General features: G+C 45.7%; 1 protein-coding gene across 2 annotated transcripts in view; it reads right to left on the bottom strand.

The window, feature by feature from the left end:
* Positions 1 to 7176: 7176 nt before the first annotated feature.
* The window catches only part of KLHL26 (kelch like family member 26), a 42351-nt gene continuing 24237 nt past the window's right edge, over positions 7177 to 25290 (bottom strand). For both annotated transcript variants that reach the window (XM_085637569.1, XM_085637568.1), the window contains exon 3: positions 7177 to 8855. In XM_085637569.1, the coding sequence (XP_085493695.1) occupies positions 7274 to 8855 (1582 nt within the window). In that variant the 3' untranslated portion in view covers positions 7177 to 7273. The remainder of the gene's footprint in view (positions 8856 to 25290) is intronic.

The raw sequence follows: 25290 nt of genomic DNA, 5'->3' as shown, positions 1-25290 counted from the left end.
TATACGGTGCAGAGTGAGACTGATCCTCGGAATATTTTTTTTTTTAAAAAACAGTTAAACTCAAGGATCTAACACTTTACTGTCAAACAACCTTGCAAATTCATTAAGCGAAAGCTTTCAGGAGATGTTTCAATGTGGGCGAGGATATGGAACGTCCTTGCTCACAGGTTCAATTATGTGCTTAAGTTCTTTCATTTGTGTTCCTGAACTATTCTGAAACCTTTTTACAGAAAGAAGAATCACTGTGCAATTACTCTACACCCATAAAAAAAACCTTACTGAAAAGAATTGCTTTGCACACACAAAAAATGTGTTTGTTTCCAGGGAAACAATCGCGTTTGACATCGCCTTCCGCAAGATGGCTAGCAGAAAAAAAATAGAACATTAAAAAAAACAAAAAAAACTTTCATAATGGCTGTAGAAGGACTTGGAGAAAACAATGGATTTAATTTTCCAGAATTAAGAGTTTTTCACAAAGACAAAAGAAAAAAAAAAGTTATTTTAAAGTGCAAATGTATCAAGACTGATGCGATTTATTTTATATGCGTGAATTGTGCATGGAGAGGATTTAGTTTAAATGGGCAGCATGATGCTGGGATTGTCCTCGCTTCTGATCAACCTGGATGGATTGCATTAATGAGCTGTAATCCTGTTAAGATTACCTGCAATTTTATTTAAAGTGTAGAAGTGCTTACAGCATCAGGCGTGAAACCAACAGCGGGGGAATCACGCAGAAACATAGTGCCGGGAAGGCCAACTTTGTACTAGTCTTGCTAACACAGGGACATCCTTGTGGCGGGGAGGAAGTGTCCAATCGTTAGAATTTCACCTCTGGAATCAAAAGGCATTTAATTTCAGTTTATCTTCTGTGGACCCCAATTATATGACCATAGACAATTCAAAGCCATTCTCAGGCACAATCATGAGTGCTTATGAATGCTTCTGAAGTACTGCGGAAAAAACATTTGCACGACCGCCGGGCTGGCAAATGAATCTATGGAATACATTCGGAAAGGGCAAACCAACATCGGTCCACTTCCAGGACAGGATTTCAGGATATCCTCATCAATTTACATATAATCTAAAGGTTTTAATTTACGGGTAATTCTGAAAGTGTGGCATTGGTCCAGTCCCTCTTGGCCTTTTAGTGGACAAGCCTGCAAGTAGGCGAAATCGAAGTACTCTGCAACAGCTAGATTGTAGCCGAGAATGCAAACAACCGATTGCAACAGTTCTCGTGTGTTCTAGTTCAATAGCTGCACCTGGGACTAAATCCAGAATCTCAAAGTTTATTTGTCAAATGCTTAAAAGAGCTATCATACTGCGACACAAGAGACTGACTTCTGCCTTCGGTTTATCAAGGTGTTGACAATGATGGTGCATACTGTGCTGAACGTTTGCAGACGGTTTGCCGATTGGTGTAGAAGCCAGATTCTTACTCTGGGCAGAACGAGTCTAGGATCGTCAACCAGTGAGGCAGACCCATTGGTGACCTGCAAGTGCTGAGAAGGATCCCGGAGGTGCGGCACCGGTTATGATGACTTGTGCACACTGCGGGGGCTTCCGTGCGGGATGGTCTGGATGCTGTAACCGAGAGCTGGACCAGTCACTATTAGATGGTGGTTTACAAAAGGTGGTGTCAAATCTTCTACCATATAGCGTCCTCCCATGGAGAAGGTCTAAAGTCAACGGTCTTACTGGAGGCCATCGTTAGGGGGAGGAAAGCTGAAGGTCTGTTCTCGGGACAACATAAGAAATTTCCTTGTTCGAGGCAGGCAGGTACGTTCATGTGTTTTAGCTTGGAGGAAAAAGGGAACGAGCACCCTGGAGTAATCCTAGTGTAGGGATAGACAGGACTTCTGACTATGGTCCATGGTGCTTCAGCAGACATAAGATGGATTAACTAGATGATTGCAGGAGTCTGCCTCTCCTTCATTACCCTGCATCTGAGGAATGTGCAATAAACCCTAAAAGTTGTTTTAAAATGTAAGTAAACGTCTCATAAGTCCCAGTGTTACAAATACAACGTTCAAGTGATACGCAGCACAATAGGAACTTGGTGCAGAAAATGCAATGCAACTAATAAGCAGCGGCGGCTCTCAGATTTAAAACTTGAAAAATAAAGCACGTTTATTATCTGTTTCTTTTTCGACTTCTAAGTGCGGCATCCTGGGGTTGTGGCCGCTGCGAGGCAGTGACGAGGGGGAGTGGCGGGCCCTGCTATCAGTACGCATGTGGGTTTGGCCAGCCATCTCAGGCCGACCAAACCCACATGCGCACTGAGCTGTCTCCAACCCGAGCTGCGTTGTCAGGTTGAAGACAGCAGGCAGAGGCACCTTGTCTCCCTGGGAGCGCAAATTGAGGGCGCTCAGGCCAATCCTGAAGCTGCTCTTATGCATGAGAGCCGCTTCAGGATTGGCCGCAGGGGAGGCTGGGAGCCTCTGCCTGCAGTGGCGCTATGAGAGCAGCTTCAGGATTGGCCGCAGGGGAGGCTGGGAGCCTCTGCCTGCAGTGGAGCTATGAGAGCAGCTTCAGGATTGGCTGCAGGGGAGGCTGGGAGCCTCTGCCTGCAGTGGAGCTATGAGAGCAGCTTCAGGATTGGCTGCAGGGGAGGCTGGGAGCCTCTGCCTGCAGTGGAGCTATGAGAGCAGCTTCAGGATTGGCTGCAGGGGAGGCTGGGAGCCTCTGCCTGCAGTGGAGCTATGAGAGCCGCTTCAGGATTGGCCGCAGGGGAGGCTGGGAGCCTCTGCCTGCAGTGGAGCCACGAGAGAAGCAGAAGACCGGCGATGCAGCGGGCTGCAGGCAAGTTCTTTCTTTCTTGGTCCACCCCCCCACCTCTGCTCCCACCCCCGCCCGCCACTTTGCCCTCACTCTGGCCACTACTGGATTCAAGAATAAACTATTTTTTAACTGTTTTACTGGTACCAAAGCAGAGCTGAAGGTAAAAATAGAAGAGTCAAAATATACGCCAATTTCCTTATTTTAATCCTCTTTGAAGGATACATTTTTACCACTATAACGGAACCTCTACACCGGCCTTGAGGGGTTTAACTTCTAGGAAACAAAATAGGATATTTCTTAAAATCACGGATGAAGTCTTGCATTTCTTAGGAGTCTCCTCACTCAGGTGCTCATCTTTGATGAATGATCTATTTTACAGGCTCTATAGATTCCCCTTTGTCGCTTTAATGTTTGTATTAAGAGAGCTTCAAGTTAGCCTCCTGGACACAAATTTATTCTAATAACCTTAGGTCAAAGTTAAAATTACATTTGGCAGCCTTGCTCCAAGCAGAAACATAAAACATTCTCATCAGGAATAAATTGAACAATTCAACACTTCTTAAGATCCATGAGAAGGCAAGATTGGGACTTAATTTATACCGGTGGTTGCAGCTCCTGGGCAGTGAATCAATTTTGGGGACTGGGATTTATTTTTCATCATCAGACTTTGACCGAGAGCAAGAGAGAGAAAGGCAGAAAAGGGTGACAGGAGGAGGAAGAGAGAGGGACAGGAAAGCTAAGAGAAAGTGGGAGAAAGCAAGAATAAAAAAAAATAAAAAAACTTCAAAAGTGAGATAAAGAAACAAGAACTGTAAGGGATGGAAGAAAAAGCACAAGGTTGAATCAACAATCGACAGCCTTGGTATAAGGCAACGCCAACAAACAGCAGCATCGGTGGCGTACTCTTATGCAAAACCTTTAGCCACAGCACTTATTTTATTATTATTTTGGGTACAAATTAGTCAAACGTTAACTATCCACAGAGCCTGGTTCCATGGCATCTCAACAAAGAGGAGCATTTTGATCGCACCTTTACCCTGTGGCGACAGTCCATGGCCGAACAGACCAGCCTCACTCTACACCATACAAAGTTCTAATAAAAAAACAAGGTGCAACCATACATACTGCATGGCACAGTAATAGTTTAGCTAGGTGTGGCAAAGTTGCCTTTTCTGCAAGGCATTCCTTGACGTGTACCTTTTTCAACCCCTATTTTTGCCTGTATTACGACTCTGCAGTGTGACACTACTATTAGCACACTAGATTTGCTCTACCCCTAAAGTGGTATTTCAAAATTGATTTTGCCAAATCCTGTACTTAACTTTCCAGTAAGCTCGCTGTAAGTTGATGCTGAAATTGCACAAGTCACCTGGAAGTTACATGTCACACGAGAGCTGCAGTGTGTGTTTACATCCCCCACATACATGACAAGAAATATGGCTGCAAGAAGCAACAATGTGCTATATTATATTATATAGTTTAGAAGCATTGCAGGCCAGGGAAAAGAAGTGCACTTGCCATGGGAATATCTATGTTTATATATTAAGTCACCTCTAAAGTGTGACTTGTAAACCCAGAGGGGAGGTTCTTAATCGAAAAAGTGTCACAGTATATATTGGAAATGGTAAGAACAAAATTACCCAAAGTCCTTTTTCGTTGTGCAGGCAATGCTAGATTTTTCATGAGTAGACCTCAATAAAGTTCTTACTATACATTTCAAAATGGGAAAATGACAGAATAATTAATCAGCAGATTTCCACTTATGTTCAAAAATCTAATTCAACGGTGCAAGCAGGTTTTTGATAACTTTACAGGAAAAGTAACATTTACAAAGTGTACTTTGTGCTGCCTGAGAGAAAACTGGCTCTGAATCAGTTTGACTTTTCAGTCTACTCAAGAGGCTGAAAACCTATTCCTGGCATAGAGTCTCCCAGATGCAATGGCATGGCTTCCGGACCCAGAAAGGCTTGGATGTCGTCAACAACATGCCAGGTAACAGCCTTTCTGCTCCAACTCCCGCAGGACAGAAACCAGAGGTAGACTTCTCGCCGACAGGTAGGTGTTCTCAAAGCATAGACCCTTCCAGGTTTCATGGTTTATGGCTCTGGCTGCAGAAAACCATCTTACATTCCTACACACACATCATGAAAGGTCAGTCAATTCTTTTTTCATGTGTTCCATTTCTGCTAAACATACACAGCAAACATGCTGGTTAAATGGCAACAAAAAGATGACAAGGCGATACATTTTGAAGGCTCAGTGTATTTCACAGTTGTGAAGGAAACGAGAGTCTCTGATGGGCACGGCCACTCAGTAAGACCAGTGGCCAACACTTCTGCGGTTACATTCAGGAATGCGTGTGCATAATGACTGCCTGCTCTGTAGAATCAATGGTATTTCATGATCAATGGAAAAGGATTACAACAACCATCTGTGTCTTCCTCAACGTCACAACAAGATCAAGTTACAGCAGCGAATATACAAAGAACCCGCACAGTTAAGGGGAAAGTTCCTGGTCAATGTCTCTCCAATCAACCACTTTTCAGAATGGACCCATTCCTGTTTGATCAATATATGCCAGAGGAGTCCAACGTAGGTCCGGGAAGCTGTATCCATGCCAGATATTCAAAATAACCAGAGGAGGCAGAATAAATCACATGAATCTAAATGGAGACCTTTTACATAGCCAATGGTTATCATGAAAATCTGGTATGGAACTAATCCTCCCGAAGCGCTGCTGGAGGACACTGTGGCGAAAAAGCAGGAGCAAATACTACACTGAAATAACACACAGAACACCCAAGTGGTCCAGTAAATTGGCTGGAAGTAAATAAGCTTTGTTTTTATTCAGTGGTAAAACTGGTGTCAGAATTGTGTGATTCTCATCATGAATAAATTCCTCGATCACCAGAGCAAACTAGTAACTGGAAAACCCACCGAACGATAGCTAAAGAGCATCAGACGTAACTGGATAAGTTCGAGAAGGACTATAGTTTAGGGATATCTCAGGAAAAATATTATTTTATTCAACTGCAATCACTCCCTATTTTTTGGACATCCCCAACAGCTATTCTGTTTTTCTTTAAGGCCCCAAAGAGGATTCCAAAAAGGAGATGCAGCATGCCGCGCCTGCACAGCCAACACTTCCGGATCCCAGAAGAAGCCACACCTGCTATTAGGGGTTTCATAATTGGTTCACAAACACCCGATCCAAGCCAGGTTTTGAAAATAATCACATGAAATAAATTTAAATACAATGGGCCTGTTTACTAAAAATGCAAAATGCCCTTCTTAGATGTACAGCTGTATTTTTAAAGCCTGCTGGTCCCAATGCATAAGCTAGGCGTGCGGATTAGGAGAATAGCTTGCAGCACGGGCAGATACATTCAGACTGGCACTGCAAATACTACAACTAGGCACTGGCTCCCTTGAGCGAGTTTATCGTGATGAAGGCCTAATGATGGCAGCGTTGACGAAACAGACTCATGGAAGTAGCATTGATACGCACAGACAAATTATAAGCAGTGGAGTAGTCGTTGGAATGGATTGTGAAACAGGCACACATCTCACCGCCTTGCTTGTTGATTAAGAGATGCAAAAAAAGGAACGTTACCCCTCTCGCCCCACCCTGAGCACACACTATGCACCGGCAGCCTAGGCTGGTAGAGGACATACACTCCATCCTTTGTGCAACTGCAAATTTCCTACCACAAAATGTAAATTAAAACCCATTAGTCGGAATGTGGTTGTCCTACAAATGCCACATGGATCGGAAACTCCATGTTGGGCAGGCCTGGCCAAGATTCAAGAATATTTTATAGAAGGCAGGAAATACGGACACTGCATCCTCAGAGGCCTTAATTCGGACGGTGTTTGGTGGCAAAATATAAACACGGTCCATTAAAAGCACAGAAGCAAATGGGGCAACCTATCTAACAAACAAGAATTGTGAGGATGGGCTACTTTTTTCAAGGGTGGTAAAAACAAAACAACACACTGCTGCACACCTGACTAAATCCCCAGTAAAATATTTCAAGAGTAAGAAATAAACTTTTATGCAAAATTGATTCCATCAATATGGCATTTGAGGAAAGGCTTTCTTGACTTGTACTGCAAGTTTACAGTTTTTCTTTTATTTTTTCTGTATCTGAGGTCTGTAGGTTATAAAACGTGTTACGATAGAATAGACTGGTTCAGCAGTTAATAAACAATGGTGCCATTAGTTTCTAAATGCTTATCAGAGTATAAGCAAAACTGTGCTTCATGTTAGTTAGGATTAACTTTAAAATGCTTGGTATACACTCAAAGTGTATATTTAGTTAAATGTTGAGGTCTGCTTAAACAGATTATTGCGCCATCTTCACCTTAACGTAGTGCCACAGTGGTATACCAAAATATTTGCTTTCTGTTTATTGTGCATCGTCTCCCATGGTCAGCATTACAACTTTGGTAACACCACAAAAAGTAAGGTGCACTGCAAGCAGCAGGTCTGTTATCTCTGTGTGGTGGTCTGTGGTAGTATCACAGGAGCACATGCTATTCCTGCAAACGATTCGGGGAAATGCAGGTCCCGCTCCCACTCGTCGCTCTCCGTATTGTAGACCTGCACGATACTGGTGACATTGTTCAAGTGCCAGTTGTACCCGCCCACAATGTAGATCTTTTTTTCTAGCCGGCAGCAGCCTGCCTCCGATTGCCCAGCCCTCATCGGGCTCACAGTTGTCCATATGTCGGTCTCAGGCACATAATATTCCACAGCCAAAACATCGAAACACCGGTCGACATGGTCCATGCGGCCTCCAAGTGCATAAATTCTACCGTTTGCACAAACCATGGCATGAAGTACTCGGGGTTCGTTCATTGGTGCTTTAGACTCCCACTGGTCAAGCGTTGGCTCATAACAATGCAAAGCCTTTTTGTCTTCCACAGATATGCCATAGCCCCCAGATATATACAGCCTGCCCCCAGCAGTGGCACCCGCGTGCCCCCACGTCCTGCGTTTTAGAGGGCATATGTAGGTCCATTCGTTCCTTTTGGGACAGTATCTCTCGACAGATGCAAGGCTACCCGCTCTGTTTCTGCCTCCAGTTGCATACAACATTCCATGCAAGACATTGAGCTGGAACTGTATCCGCCGCTCCTGCATGGTTTGAATGCGTAGCCATTGGTTTAAGTGTGGGTCGTAGCGAAAGCAGACGTCGACAGCTCCTTCTCCACTGCGATACTGCAAGTGCTGGCCACCCACAACATAAACAAAGTTGTCCAGTACTGCAACACATGCATGACTGTTGCCCATTTCCATCTCTGTCAACTCCTTGAACTGTCGAGCACTGATTTCAGGTAGGTAGTACACCTTGCTGCTCACAGTGCGGTCATTATCTGTATAAGGAGTCCCACCAAACGTTATCAGAGACAAAACATCTGACCGAATGGTGGTCCGAGGGGACTGCATCTCATGCTGGCGAAAAGGCAAGATTTGGTAATTGAATGCTTCAAGGAGATATTGTCTACACAAGACATCTTCTACCATGATGTCGACAGTCTGAACATTGTCCACCAACTCCGAGGATTTCATTAAAGGAAATCGGACGTGGCAAAGTACTTGACTGGCACTGGCACGACGGGACTGATCATACTGTAACCAACGGATAGCAGCGCGGAAAAGATCGATTTCACTGCAGTTTTTTAACTTGTTACTTTGCAAGAAGAAGACCAGTCTTTCCAAAGGCAGATGAAGAAAGTCCTCTTCCTCAGAAATTTTAAGAAAATGCCTAAATGTGAAGGCATCCACAGACTCCTTTAAAGAGGCAAGGCTAAACGTTGTCGCCATCTGCCCAATATTAAGACAGGTCTCAACACTCATTGCAGACTTCAGGAACTCTTCACAGAGTTCCACGATTGGAACCATCTGGAGGAATACGGCAGCGCCCAAGACATCCTGAATGCAGTCCAAGTTGAGGGCCACTTCTGAACTATAGGCAAAGTCAATAATGTGCTTGAGTCCCTTGGCAGACACACCTTTCAGTTCAATCACATCTTGAGTGCACTCCCTCATTCCGCCGGTGAACATTGCCCTGAAAGAAAGAAACAGCCACTTGTTAAGTGATATCATTAAGCTATTCCATAGCCAAATTGTACTACACCACTTACAATTCAAATAACATCTTTTTATTTTGAAGTCAATTTACTCAGAAATCATAATTGATTTAAAACATAAAAAAAAAAAACTATCTCGTCTTCATTAAAAAAAAAAGAAAAAAAGCAAAGTATTTCAAGCATGATATCTTCTTTGACGAGTCGTGATGACATTTTCCGTGTCGTTAAAGTGAGCATTTAAATGCATTAAAGTGGATAGCTCGTAAAAAAAGTAAAAAGGGTTTATCTGGCAACGCTTTCTCAAGGGGGGGTTTCAAAACCCCTGCAATCCCCACCTGCACCCCCCCCGTTAAGATTTACTACCAGCCCCTTCGGCAGCACATCCACAAGATGACGAGTTTGGCAGACATGTCGCCAAAAGAAACTCCCCCATATCCGCCATCTGCCCCAGTTAGTTGTTGGGGATACTCCACCATGACCAGCAGCAGTGACCCGCCTGACCTAGGGTGGGTCTTCTCTCCCATCGTCTTGTGGGGTTACCTCTGTAACAATCTGCCCCACAAACCATGGGGGGCCTCTACTAAAAAGCAAAAATGAATTTTGTAACATGCCGGGGGATAATCACACAGTGGAATAGGGGATGTACAAAGCATTACTCGGATGGCAAGTGCCCAGCCAGATTGTCAACATTTGATATTTATACATACATCCAAAGCCAGATGTTATCTTGAATATCTGATCTGGCACCAGCTCTCCTGAACCTATGCCGAGCACTCCTGCTATGGATGTTACGCATATTAAGATAGATACACCTGGCAACACTGCCTGTGCCAAATCCCCTGTATCAGATGGGATTTTATGAAATATACATTCTTTTGTCCTTCAGAAATACAAGAAAATGATCTCCAAAAAAGAAGGTATTTGAAAGCAACGCTACCTGGGAGGTTTATTACCGACGCGGCACAAATGACAGATGCGTGGAAATTTACACCCATCACGTACTTCGATTGATTCCAAAAACACGGTTTTGTATATGCACAGATTCCTATTGTGAATTCGTACCCATGCAATAGGTGCATTTTCCACAATCTGTGCAAGAGCAGAGCGGCACAACATGTTGTCAATTTGGGTCTTAGTTTTCCCGCTGATCAGCTAAAAGGAAACAAGAAACCCAACCTCCCCTCCCCCCCCCCCCCCCCAAACTATGACTTATTCAGCATCTGCTTAACATTCAGAGGATGACGGCTTATTATTCACTACTGCGCCAGGCTCGAAGGAAGATTTCTATATGCAATTTTGTCTTGTTACCTGTTCTCCAATATTCCTTTTTTCATGTTTCTCAATTACTTTTTAGGACATTAGTTTTGTAGGTAAATGCATGACTCACCCTCACTTTAAATTAGTTTTTTTGTATATACCCAAGTTATGAATTTTCTAACAAAGTGTCTGGCATCCTCGCCTAAGTATCCCAAATTATTCGTTGGTTTATCTGATGTCCAGCCACTGATCCACCCATTGACGGTATTACTGTTAGAAACAAAGCAGATCAACCTTTTTAAGATTATTTAATAAAACATCAAAACACTTTCATCAAGCTGTGGTTGATGTGGACTATTCCAATGCAACCAATGGCTGGAAAGGGCTGACCCAAAGCACATCTTTGCATGTTTTCCTTCCTTCCTCACAAACTTGGCAATCCACTAAAGCCGTCTCTAGCCAGATTTAAATATATTAATTGTTTAAAAACATGTCATAAAATATTTTTCAGTTTTTACACCGTTTGTAGAAATGATTAATTATTGTGAGAAACACGCACTCATTCTCATGACTTTGCAATGAATGCCTTAACTAGAGTATGTCAATATCTGCATGGTACATGATGAAAAATAAGATAAGCTACATAAATCAGTATTCGTGCAAGCATTAAAGGGTTAACGTTGCACAGAATTCCTATTGGTCACGATATTTTGCTACATTCGACACAAATGAGGCATTATTTTTGTGGCGCGTGTTCTATCAATGTCCCTTAGCCCTATTTAACTAAATGAAAATTATACCAGAAAATGACTTGGCGATCACGCTGTTAACAGCGAACACACACAGGAAAAAGGTTACTGTTATGAATACAAATGACATTATTAGAATTTCAGATTCTCAACTACACGGCATCTCTCACAGCGAGGCACAATGATTAATTTAACGAACGTAGGAACAGTTTGTTTATAAATATGTCACCATTTTTAGAAAACCTAGATCCTTAAAAATTGGATGGCGAGTTTGTTTTCCAGGAACATATAAAATCCATTGGCGGAGTCTGGAATTTTCCTTCTGCGCTTAAATTATGAAAAGGCGACTCGCGTTAGCGGCCAATGTCGCTTTAACACCGAGCAGAATATAAATGTGTCCAAGGTACGCCTCCTTCAGATTGTGTGAACTGTTATCCCGATTGCAAATAAAAACATTTTAAAAAATAAATGTATTTCCATAACAGCTCAGACTGGAGCAACCAAAGCTTCACCTGCCCTTTCCAGAATTCCTGAGAAGATGAGTAAAAGACTAAAAAGGTTAATTGGACGATGATCTTTTTGATAATGTGGGAGGAGGTTGATGAGGGGGCGCGTGTTGCCAATTATTTTTCCTCTTTGGAGATCTGAATGACAACAGTGGATAGATTAACGAGCCCTGGCAAAGAGAATAGGTCTAAAGTTACTGCATTGACCGTAAGCTTTGTTAGCATATCAGAGAGATGTGCATGGGCGGGAGCCAGTGGGAGCTGACCCAGAGGGCTAAATTGGTAAAAGGGAGATGATGTGGCCTAACGACTAGGGCGCTCAACCTCAAATCTGGGGAACCGGGTTCGAGTCTCGGCAACGACGCTCAACATCCTGTGATTCTGGGCAAATCACTTAATCTCTTTGTGCCTAACAAAAAGGAATGTGTCCTTATGTAACGCAACTGGTGCTCATGTAAAGCGCTCCGATACCTTCGGGTCAAGTTTGCACTATATAAAACTCTGGGGGGAAAAAGTAGCCCCTTATGCAGTTTAAAACAACATGGGAGTGGAAGCATAAAAATACACCCAAAAAGTCAATAGCAGTGGGTGCGAAATGAATACTCCACTGGGGTGAGCCAAGATGTGATGGACAAAGTCTCAAGCCAAAGAACGAAAGAGGCTGGTGGAAGAAAGCCAATGGTTTAAAAGGGCAGACCCAATGCCCTCTCTGTGTACCTCGCTAACAATAGGTAATTTCGAACCAAGATCTAACAAGCATTGGCATAGCCAATAGGTCTCGCCTTTGGGACCTTATAAGTGTTTAGCCATGCAACAGTTGCATAACTAAATACTTATAAGGTCCCAAAAGCGAGACCCATTGGCTATGCAAAGCCGCCGTGCGGCCGCGAAAGTGAAAGTGATTGAAAGTGATCGCCATCGCGATCACGATCAAACATCAAAGCGGCCGTGTGGCCGCAAAACCGAAAGTAATCGCGGTAAAGCACGGCGTGCGCGGCCGCGCACATGCACTGTAGCTCTAGGCTGGCCTGGTAACACTTTTTGGAGCCCTCTCAATAAGTCTCGCCAGACCAGCGCAAGCGCTGGGTCAGGCGAGACCTAAAAACGAAGGTAGTTTATATGAAGTAAAGTACGGGGAAGAGACTTACTTAGCTAAAATATTAAGCTATTATACAAATTCTCTTTTCTTTGCACATTCAATATCTAACGAGCAAACCTACAATTCTAAAAGGTCTCGGGTAAAAGGTGCCAACGCAGGTCCAGGAGGACTAGACCCACTCCAAATTTGCAGGACATATTTTAATTTAATGGACCCGATTCAGTGTCTATTTTCTAGGAATGGGCAAAACAGTAATTTTTCTAATGAACTCCTATTGGATTTGATATGTGACCTATGTGGAAAGGGTTAGTTGTTATGCCAGGTGTATGGAGGGTTCTGCAATCGTATTGCGGCGATCAAGTTGCTGCCCTTAAGTATAAGTTTACCAGTGAGGTGCTAGAGAAAGTGACCCCGCTGCGGATACTTAGCATCCCCAGGCACATATCTGCAAACGCAACTCTAGCTAGGTAAGTAGAAAGGTAGTTCACTGTATTGCACAAGGGGCTGATCAGTGTATCTATGGAGAGAACTGAATAATTACTAGTAGATATAGAATTATTGGTGGCAACCAAACGCGCAGTATGAAAAGTATCTGATCTCTTGTGATTCTTACTGGAAGATTCAATTATTGTTTTCTGTACTGTTAATAAATTAGTGTGATGCAGATAAAAAAAACTAATTTAAATTAACCTGCTCTCCCTCTCCTGCCGTATAATCAAGAGTTTTTAATTCCTGGATCAACACTTCTGCGTTAGAAACTGTTCTCATCAATGTTACAGCAATTAAACCCACATGTATCATCTGAAAGTCATCTGGGAAAGCTATGAAAACAACAAGGAAGGGAAAACCAAGCACAGGTAACGGTGCGGGAAAATCAGTGCCATGAAAATACCTTTTTAACAAAAACCTTCTTTAAAAGATTACGCACTTTCTGGTCACTAGCCAATGTGGAACCTGGGTGTAGGAAACGGTGGGAAGCGGGGTTAAGATGATCCATGAACACTAACTAGGTTAGTGACTGGCGAGATCTTGAATTAAATCATTCATCGATGAAAGGCACCCCAGGATGCATGGCCCGCCAAGGCAGCCCACCTCCAAAGCAGTCAAACTCGGCGCAAGGCAATGGAAAATGGAGTCTTGTGCACTGGTTCCGGTACAGAGAACCAGGGGTCGAAAAACACTTGGAATACTTGTGGTCAAAGTGCACTTGCTGGAGGGTGGAAGAGATCACAAGACTTTGCTGACGCTGGAGAGCATCACATTCGTATAGGTAAGCCCGGAGCCTCAATCTCTTCACATGGGAGTCTGTATTGGGGACGTCCGTGCACCTAGGGAACACGGCGGTTCATAGCAGAAACTGCCCTATCTAGAAAGTAGTCAACCCAGCCTAGAGGGATGTTCACACACGAGTCAAGTTTCAGACTCATCAGGCCAGTGACACCCGTAGGCAACACCAAAAGACAGCCAATCTCCAGCGTCTTTTGAGAGAGTTTTGGCCGGAGTCCAACTCACGGTGAAAGCCCGCAGAGAGAGAGGAGCACAGGGGTTGTCCAAGGGCGCACGGCATAACTGGCTACTCAAGAGGATTGTTAACCCAGAAAGAATATTTCAATCACATCTTGGACTTGCTCCCCAACAGTATCAACATATAAAACAGAACCCTCCTTGAACACATCCGCGCATGAAAATTTACATTTAGTTTCGACCAAAACTCTGCACCCCCAGGAAGGTGGGGAAACCCCTAGGACCATCAAAGGTACGTTATTTAGAAACAGTCCCAAGTTTTTTCAACAAAACTCCACCTTTAAGAAAGGATGGCCCTCTCCCAGATAGTGGTGGCTAAGAAGCTCAGGAGTGAGGCGGTGGTGAGGCTGGAGACTGACATCTCGGGGCTGGAGTCGGCCTTGGAGGCGGGTGTCACTCCGGACGGGCTCCACGCCCTCAACCTGAAACAGTTTGAATACAGATCTCTTGTCACTGACGCTGCCAAAACTATGTATAGGGAGCAGCAGGGTCGATTGTATGATGCCGGGGACAAGGCGGGAAAGCTGATTGCGTGGCTGGACAAGAAGGAGAGAGTGAATCGTGTGGTCCCGGTGTTGCGTGTCTCGGATGGAGTGTGTGTGACTGAGCCGGGTGAGATTGTGGAATGTTTTGCCGACCACCTCCGGACCGTGTACTCCCCGGTGACTGATAGGGATGAGGAAGACTCTTGCCTTCTACTGAGGGACATTGCTTTGCCCGGCCTGTCCGCCGAGGACCGTGAGCAGCTGGACGCTCCCTTGTCGGTAGATGAAATAGCGACGGCGATTCGATCCCTTCGCTCGGGCAAGGCCATGGGTCCCAACGGTCTCCCTATCGAATTATATAAGTTGCGCCCGGATGAACTAGCGCCCTTCCTCCGTCGTATGTTTCAGGAGTCCCTTGAGGCCGGTTCCCTTCCGCTCGACCAGCGACTGGCCACGATAGTCGTGATCCCCAAGGAAGGTAAGCCGCGGGACCGCTGTGCCTCCTACAGGCCTATCTCACTGCTAAATGCAGAGCCTAAAATCCTGGCTAAAGTCCTTGCCAATCGTTTGTTGGGCGTCATTTGCGATCTGATTCATCCTGATCAATGCGGCTTCATCCCGCATCGCAACACTGCCCTCAACTTGCGGCGTCTCCATGGCGCCCTCGCCAGGGCAGAATACCTCTCCGAACCGGCCGTGCTGGTTTCTTTAGATGCCACGATGGCCTTCGACACCATCGAGTGGCCATTCCTCTGGGCTGCCTTGACCAAATTCGGCTTTGGGGAGGGATTTCTTGGCTGGGTGAAGCTTCTCTACACGGGACCCATGGCTCAGGTGGTGGTTAATGGGCGGGTCTCTCGGCCCTTCGCTCTCGGTAGGGGTACGAGGCAGGGGTGCCCGTTGTCCCCTCTGCTCTTTGCTCTCGCCCTGGAGCCACTCGCTGCTTGGCTCCGCTGGGAGCCCTCGATCAGGGGGATCCGGTGGGCCCCGGGCTTTGAGGATCGGGTCTCGTTATATGCTGACGATATTCTCCTGTATCTTACCTCGCCGCGGCAGTCGCTTAACGTTCTCTTCGATGTTCTGACTTCCTACGGGAGAAATTCGGGTCTCACGATTAACTGGTCTAAATCCTGTGTCTATCCTATCTCCGGTGGCCCCCCTCTCCTGCCGCCTCGGCTTCCGATTCAAATATCTCTGTCCGGCTTTAAATACCTGGGGATACATGTCTCGTTGGACCCGGTGGCTCGCTATGAGCACAATCTCCTGCTTCCACTTCGGCGTTTGAGGGAAGACACGGCGCGGTGGTGTAGGCTGCCCTTGTCCCCACTGGGTCGGGCAGCATTGTTTAAAATGATGTCCCTTCCCAGATTCCTCTATGCACTTCAGAACTCCTTCGACATCATTCCAGTGGCCTACTTTCGGGAGGTGGAGAGCCTGCAGAGGAGACTGGTGTGGGACGGACGGGCGCGTATCGCCCTGGCCAAGCTTACTCTCCCCTGGTACGACGGGGGCATCGCGCTTCCCGACATTCGCAGGTATTATTGGGCCTCGCAGTTATCGGCCATTAACCATGCCACGTATGCGCCTGGCTTGAATCCGGCGTATGAGATGGATAAATTCTTGCTCCCCGGTGGGAACTATAACAGGGCGCTTTACTCCCGCTCGGCTGGACGGACCCTGACGGGCCCTACTAAGATCGCGGTACGGATCTGGAAGGCGGCCAATGTAGCCATGGGCTGGAGTGAGCGACTAACATGTGCTACTCCTTTATTTGCCTCCGACCGACTGGGAAGCCTCTGGACAACGAAGGGGTTTGACCGTTGGGACACGATTGGCATCAGTAGAGTGGGAGACTTATGGATGAAGGGCGCGGTTAAGACCTTCGCGGCGCTCCAGAGCGAATACGAACTCACGGAAAAGGAGTTCTTCCGATACGCCCAGGTTCGGCACGCCCTGCTCTCTGTCTTTGGGGAGGGGACCAAGATCCCTGCCTCTTCGCCCCTCGAGGACCGCATACTCGATGGTCATGTCCCCGACAGTACTATCTCTTTAATCTATAAAAAACTTATTAATAATCGGGCTGACCTCTTGGTGCGCCTTCGGGAGACGTGGACGGGGGACGGGGTGGAATTAGACGACGAGGACTGGCAGTCCGCACTATCGTCCCCCAAGGAAGTAGCCATTCCAGCCCGTCTCCGCCTGGTCCAGCTAAAGATTCTCCACCGGGTGTATGTGACGGGCCCCCGTCTGGTCTCGATGAGATTCTCGGAAGATGGGCTCTGTAAGCGGGGGTGTGGGCTCAGTGCCACCTTTCTCCATATCCTTTGGGAGTGCCGGGAGGTGGCGGAATACTGGCGTCGGGTTCATGGGGTCATGGGACAAGTCACCGGGGTTGCGCTGCTGCCGGAGGTGCGTCGCTGTGTCTTGAATGTGTGGGAGCCCAATGATTATAACGCGGCCCAGACTCGGTGGGCGGCCCTGGGATACATGATTGCCAAGAGGGATATTGCGCAGCTTTGGGGCTCCCAGCGGCCACCCACCGTGTCAGTATGGAAGGAGAACATGGACTGGTGTATGTTCAGGGAGAAGACTGTGTATGTGGCCCGCGGTAAACCCGGGGCATGGGGTAGAATTTGGGGGCAATGGAACGCGTATCGTGGGGGTATCTGTACGCCCCCCCTAGTGGACACCGATATTGCCTTGTCCCCCTGACCCTTGATGGTTCCTTGGAACTGGATGTAATAATCGAATATAGATGTTCCTCTCCCGTTACCCCCCCCCCGATCTTTCAGTACTCCCTCCTGTTGATAGCTAATTGAAGGTTTGGAGTAGAGTCCCCCGGATGTAGCCTGACCCACGCTTTTTGCCCTTATGCCTCGCCTTTTGTTTTTAGTTGTTATTTATGTTAAATGTATGTCTCCTGCTTCTTTCGAGCTATCCTGAGCCATTTACGGGGCTGGGCCCCAGGAGTCGCCTACTGCCTTAACTAATGTACGATCCTTTCTGAATCTAGCGGCCGGCCCTGGTGGTTGTAGGCCCATGCCTGTAACTGATTTATTGTTTCAATAAAAAAATAAAAAATAAAAAAAAATAAAAAAGAAAGGATGACACCAACAAATGTTTTGAAAAGGAATTAAACAACAGTGGTCAACCAGTTAGGAGTCCACAAGGCTTCAGAAATACATACACTTACGCAAGACACGCAGATCACGCCAATGAAATAAAGATACTAGGCCCACAAGGTCTCCACTCAAATGTTTTTTTGTTGTTGTTTTTTTTCCAGTTGGAGTGAAATTTATTTTTAGTTAATCATGGCACAGTTGTATTTCAAAACCAGGGTTATTTGGTTTCCACACAAGTATATAGTTAAGGTTTGCAATGCAATACAATGCACTGCAATAGTGCTGGAGCAGAGTTAGTCACAAGGTAGGGTGCTGGGGATGTGAATAACTCTGGCCTAGCCCATCCAATCTTTCTGTGGTCTGACTTGTCCCTTCAATGAGAGTGGGAGAGTCCCCACACCCTGTCTGGTTTTCAGAGAGGATCCCAAAAAGCGCCAGGTGACTATTTTCCTGCAATACCAACATTTCAGAGACTTTTTAGCCAGATATATGATGCCAACTTGACGGAGTGTGCCCTCGGTTCCCGTCAGGTACCCAGGGCCTGTGTTCTTTTCCAAAACTATACCTTTGTCTCCACAATTGGCACACCTCTGGGCCACATGTAAGTCCCTTGTAAAAGGCACCCATGGTATCAAGGGCCCTGTGACCAGAGAGGAACTCTGAGGGCTGCAGCATGTACTATGCCACCTTCAGGGACCCCTCACCTTAACACCCACACACTGCCATTGCAGGCTGCATGTTTTGGTGCAGACCAAACTTCTCAGCACATTAAACCCACACGGATGCCAGTGTTGGATTTAATGTAAAATGCACTCAGAGGGCAACTTAGAGATGCCCCCTGAAAAACAACCAGCCCGGGTGTGGTTCACGACTGGCTACCAGCCATCTGCCACCACCAGACTGGTTTCTGGACCCCTGGGTGGAGATCCTCCGCTCTCTGGGTCCTGAAACAAAGCACTTCCCGGGCAAAGGTGACATGCCTCCTCCCCCAGGGTGGACAGGGCCCACGAGGGGGAAACTTCCAAGGCTTGCCGCCTTTGTTTGGAACCCCCAGCCTCTGCTGCTATCAGCAGCTGGCTCCCACCGGTTTCGACCCCCATTTTGGGCGGGAGAATCGTCCGGAAAACCTAGTGAGAAAGGAAGGTGTGCCTACCTTTGCCAACCCCACCCCTCAGGTGGGGGAGGTGAAGTGAAGCACACATCTCAGTCCCCTCCATCTTGAAGATGAGGAGATTCCCCCAATCAGGACGAGGCACATGCCCCCCCTCCCACTGGAGGGTGGCATAAGATGGGGTGTAGACACCCCAGGGAAGGAACCCATTGGTCCAAACCTACACGCCCTTGTACCACCCCTAAATCTAGTATTTAGGGTCACCCCTGAATCTTGCTCCTCAGTTTCGACAAGACAAGGAGGAGGAGGACCAAAGATCTGTGCAGCAGAGAAGAGGATGACGACAACTGCTTTGGCCCCAGCCCTACTGACCCGTCTCCTGCTTCATAACCCCCTGCAAGCTGAAACCGGCGTGTTCAGCAGCCTCCCTCCAAGAACCCTGGGGGCCTGCCCTGCCTTCAAGGAAAGCCTCTAAACCAGGGGTCTCCAACGAGTAGCTCGGGAGCTACTGGTAGCTTGCCTGTACCCTCAAAGTAGCTCTCAGAGGTGAAGTCAGTCCCAGTAGCTCATTCAGAGGGTCTATGCAGAGACTCTAAGCATACTACAAAAAGGCAGCCCTACTCATCTCAAGGCCTTTAGCCAGCCAGCCAGCCTACGGCAGGGACTCATATTAACAATCCAACACACACTGTGTCGGCCTATTGGCTATGCCACATGGCCACCTTCATCCAGTCTCTGACTAAGTCACAAGGTGATTGGCCATGTGGTAGTCCCCTGTTTTATTAACTGCACCATGTGCATGAACAAAGGACCATAAAAGACGAGTCGCAGTTGTAGCCGGAGCAGTAATCAGGGCTGACCCACTAAAGTGGGGGACTGCAGGAGTCAGAGTGAAAATGTTTCAGTTGGGTGCATGATCAGCCGAAGACTGAGGAAAGTTATAATCCAGAGCAGATTAAATTAAGAGCCTCATTTGCATTCATTTTTGTGTGCATCCATGATAAACACTATTGCTTCCTGTAAGCTACAGCTGGTGTCAAGGACTGCTAAATGGGTATGCTAGCCCCCATCATAAGGGTTTTATCTTAATAGTGTCAATGGCATAATAATGGCTATCTTTAACTATGCTTTAGTTATGGCATACTGGCAGCCATAAGTGGCATATTAAGAGCATGACTGGCCTAGATTTAGGTGTCCCTGAGATAACGGTGGCTGCCCCTTGCATAATAATGGCCATGACTTAATAATATGGTGGCCATCCTGGTCCTTATGGTGTCCAGCCTTGCCAAAATTGTGGCCCTGGTATTCTGGTGGGCATTACTGGCATTATACAAGCATCCTTAGTGCTATGGGGCCATCGCTTATGACTAATACCTGAGCATTCGAAGCAGTCTGTCCATGTGAGGTATTTGTACAGATGAGTACTCAATTAAAATGACAAGCTGATGTTTGGGGACTGTGTACTTCATAAAATAAAAACTGATATTTTAAACCCATTGTTTTCAAACAAAGCTTTTCTTCTGGAAAATTGGGTTTGTGTCCAAAATGGAAAGTGGTGATAGAAAAATCTGTGCATTTCAGGAACTGATATGCTGATGAAGCCAAAAGATTGCAATTCCAAAACACATTTAAAGTTTATACCTGAAAGATAATTCAAGCTGAATTGGGGAGATGTATTGCTGTGGTGCTGTCTTTTGTGCCACAAGGCATGTGAAGATTTGACTGTTACTTTATTAGTCAGGTGGGGACATTTAATATTGATAAACGTTTTCCTGTCATTTCTGCTGGCAACCTCACCTGGAATACGTGTATGGTCTCTATGATCATCCTGCTTAGGGTGGTCATAGTATAGTGTTAACACATGTCTTCAATATTTGCTAAGTAAAAAATTTGCTAGTAGCTCAGGAGGACTTTCCTTGAGCTGAAGTAGCTCTCATTACAGAAAAGGCCCCTGCTCTAAATTCCTGTGGACACCGGATTTGTCCAACAACCAACTCCAGCTCAGGCACCAGATCCAGACGGAACAGCGCGTCTGCACATGATGCCCACAGCCCGAATCAGAGTGGCCCAACACCACAGCAACGTCCCCTGCGACCCTGACCTTAGATCCAGCGAGGGGTGGCTTCTCCATTAGGGCTCTGGGGCTGCGCCCCCTTGAAATTATTTTCTTCACATTCCTGTACAAATATTAAATAGATAGTTATTTAGAGATATGATAGTATCTCTAAACAAATCGATGTATTTAAGTCCGGGCTGTCTGTCCCAGGCTGCCTGCCCCGCCATGGCCTGAATTAGGAGACGGAAGACATGCTACAGTAAATCAACTTTCTGAACTGTGATGCACGACGCAGGGCTTACTGTTCTAAAGCCCTTCATAATGAATCATTGCTTTTGTAGTATATGGCAGTATTTTCTATAGGCCAGTGACACTGTCAGTGTCATGGTTTGGGGCGCTGGAGTCTCCCTCCCTGCGTGAGGGCAGCCGTCCGACTTTCACAAACATAGATCCCACTCTTTCCCATTTGTCACATGTAGGAGTGAATGCAAGCACCGTGCACATGTAATTTGGTGCCCCTTGTCCTCGGTAATGGTAAGTGTTAGAATGCTAATCTTCTATTATGCATTTTGTTATGAGACCCCTCGCCACGCTAACCTCTCCTACTGCAACACCCCAAGCCCTGGCTTCACGCCACTGGTTCCGTTAGAAGTGGAGCTGCAGCATTTGTTCCCCCGTGAAATGGATGCAAAAGACGAGCGGGCCCGTGTTCTTGTTCTCCTGTGAAGTTGATACAAATATCAGAGTCAAGAGCAAAGACGAGATATGTGCTTACAATAGACAGTCATCTACTGTATGACATTAAAACTGGCCCAACCTCATGCCCTCAACAACACCAATGCCAAAAACATGGATTGATTTATGAATAATGAGTGTTAAAATGTTAAGGCAATGCACGTCAGCGATTTAGTTCCTCTCTTATTTCAAGTTGTACTTGAATCTTGCCTCCCTTGAGAGTTAGCTACTTAAATCATGTTGTGTTTCTTTCTTTCTTTTTTCCCGTGCATACTTTGAGCTGTGCAGGTGTTTATGAGGGGCTTTGAATGAGAGCTCCGACGCCGATGCCAAAGCAAAGCGTCCGTCAGTGGGTTGGCCTCTCTGCAGAGCACACCGAACAATGGTCATGTATTCCAGTTGTAATTGCAATTTTGTGAAAATGCATGTGAAGGGGGTGCACAAATGGCAAAATATTTACAGGGCAAAAGCAAAAGAAAAATGAATTGCTTAAATGTGAGTGAGTGCAGTGTATGTCTGGACGCGGTGAACTGAGCGAGATGCAAGGAAGTACATTCGGGGAAGAGTGAAAAGAGGGTGCTGAAGAGGAAAGAGGTGGTTGAAGATGCGCAGATCTTCTGGAGGAGGATCCAGCCTATACCCCACGTTTGTCCATTAGGCTTGCCTGCGTCGCTCACTACATAAAAGTGATACCAAACTTTTACACCCACCCACTTTCAAATGTCACCAGCTTCCACTGTCCTCTGACCTCCACTGCAACGCCTGCAGCCTCATCTTGAAGGGTCCCTCTCACCGCGACCGGATCCGACGAGAAAACCAGACACGAAAGGACAACCCTGCACCTGCAGCCCCCTGGCCTTGGGCTGCCCAGCCAACTGTCCATGTGTCCAGCAACACACCAACTTCGCCTTCCAGTCACTGGGTCCCTCCTCCAAGCCTCCTGGGCTGAGCCTGAAGTATTTCTTCCCAAACGATGCCCTCCATTGGTTTGCATTGGGAGCCCGACGCCTGCTTTGCACCCTGTCGCTCAAGTGCCGCTGGAAGTGTGCTTTTGGTGCCTAGTCGCTGCCCCCTTTGTGCCTACCTTTGATTCCTGGGCCCTGAGCCAGGAACTGCAGGTACCTAACTGGGACCGGTGCTCTTCAGAGTACCCTGCCATCTCCATAACACTACATTGAGCCCGACCTCTCCTTTGACCTCTGCACCCGGCCGCCCCTGTGCCGCTGAGGGTGCACTCTCTTTACCTACCTGACCCCTGCCTTGCGCAAGTGCTACCAGCCAGAGTCTAAACTACAAAACAGCGTACTTACCTGTAAGTCACTAACCTTGTTTTCCTCCACAGGAATACATTGAACTGTATCACTACATTACATTGCATATCTTTTTCATTGCAAGGCCTAAAACTTCATCTAATGGACATGTACAGAAAGTTTTCTTAAAACTGTAAAGTTTTTATTGCATTTACAAAACCATACTGCATTCTAGAAAAGCATCGCCAGTCTTACAAACTGCATAACTTACCTGCACGAAGCGATTCTTGGTTCTAATAAAAAAAGTAACACGGTAACAACTTTTTATACAAACAATTGGTCTTGATTTAGTTTTTGAGCATATGACATCATTTCTTGCCTGAGGGTGTACAACAAATGCTTAACACTACCCTCTGATATACCTAACTGCTCAGCGCAGCTACCAGTAACTTGAGAGTAAGGGTTATCTACTTTAACCTCACCCATACCTTTGGGGACTTACTGGACTCTGTGCACACTATACCTCTTTTTGGTAATATACAGACCCAAGCTTCCTACACTGATATTAACATATCTTCAAGGTAAACACAGATTGCTTGGGTGAAAGAAAATTCAAATTTTGGCTGGTGGAAGTCGAGCCTGTTTCTTATGCAGATTGAGTTGATTCCTTTGTTTCGCCACATAAAACATATTCCGGCGACGTCGAATAAAGAGCACAGAGCTGTGCTCACAAATCATCAAACTTGCAGAAAAATCTGCTTAAAGCTCAAACCATGAGGCACATTAATTACTTTCTCACAAAAGACAAGCCAAGTGAGACCTTCTTAACAGATTAGAGACAAGTGCAAGACACAAGTAGTCTAGAAAGTATGCACTGCTCAAATGCTGCACAGTCAGATACAGTAAAGGTAGTAGCCAGAAGCAATGGAACAGACATATAAATAATAAAAATTACGGGAGAGAGAGAGGCAGTTTGGGTTATTACCAGTTGCATGAAGCTCTGTATTTACCAGGTAGGCAAATCTGTTTCCGATTCCAGGTTTGGGATCTCAGCATGCGGAATAAAACAAAACTTTCACATGGTTGCACACTAAAGTGCATTAAATCAAATCTGTACCTTCCTCCCCCCACCAAACACATCCTCCGCTCCCCCACCTAGAGCCATGCTGGTGAAAATCCTTTGGTGCAATTTGTGCCCAAGTTACAGTCCAGGATCAAACATATTTCTCTCAGAGTGCTTCTAAAAGGTGTTCAACAAATTTTCAGAGAGGAATTTCTAAACATTCAAAATTGAATTCTCTTTAGTGCCCCAAACACCTCAGAGGTTAGCACACTTCATTATCCTATTATTTTAAATTTCCTCTGGGGGATTAGATCCCGACAATTTTCCAAGAAAGTCCAGCTTAAATCGCTTATACTATCCCATCAAACCTTCCAATTTGAAGCTTAACAATTTTGCAAGTCGCTGTTTCATTATTGAAAAAAATAATACAGCTAGTGTGTAGGCTGGAACAGGTTAAGCAGACGACTTTAGATAAATGTTATTTCTCCAATGTTCCAAAGACTGACTGAAGGTGGTTAACATCATTTTAAATAAAAATTCTGATGCCCATGATACCAACTGATGTTGGAGATATGGTAAGATATTATCATATGATAGTAAACCCCCAAGTGGCAATTCTTATTCAGAATAAAGATTCAACTTAGTAGCATTGGTAAAAAACATAAGCCTGGCTAACAAGTGCCACTTAGAAAAAGCAGGAGATAGTCAAGAAGCCGAATGATACCTAGCAAATGTTTAAGGATGACTACCATATCATTTTCAGAGTCAATGAGGTTATTCCACCAAAACTCAGAATACATATTTACATAATTGGGCTGACTTAGGAACTTGAAAGACCAATAAATAATTGAGCAAACACTGTAGGGGCACAACCTTGAAATATGTGGCTCAGGCCCATAAGATATGAATACATTCTAGGGATGTTCTGAGACTTTCGTAATTGTGTGTGTATGAACACCAATAGGACAGCCGGGTGGATAAAGGAAACAAAAATAGGTACCGTTAATTATTTTAATTGATCCTCCCTTATAACCTGGCAAGACATATTTTTGGCTCTTGCAAGACAATGTTGGACTTTGAAAATATACACCACATTATTCTGAAGATGATTTCACAGTACACAATACAATGCACACATTCAGCTAATGAAGATGATGCAGCTCAAGACATTTCTGAGACATGGTGGCTACGGAAAGGATAAATATGGATAAAGCTACTTTTTAATCAGTCTAGCAATACACATCAAAACCAATGAAATTGTGTACAATAATTTTATTGTACTCGCGCATAAAGTACACATTTTAGCAGCAATGTACGGATGTCAAGGTATTAGGAGCACTACAGCAGTCTGCTCTGGGAGTGTGTTGAAATGTAGTTCTATACTGTCCGGGTGTGGCGAGTACCATACTGATGTGGTTGGAAGTGATAGTTCACCAAAATTTGGTCCTAGACTCAT

This window comes from Triturus cristatus, chromosome 12 (assembly GCF_964204655.1).
Source record: "Triturus cristatus chromosome 12, aTriCri1.1, whole genome shotgun sequence".
Classification (NCBI taxonomy): Eukaryota; Metazoa; Chordata; class Amphibia; order Caudata; family Salamandridae; genus Triturus; species Triturus cristatus.
Note: the sequence above shows the minus strand (reverse complement) of the source record. Positions and strands in the feature narration are given on the sequence as shown.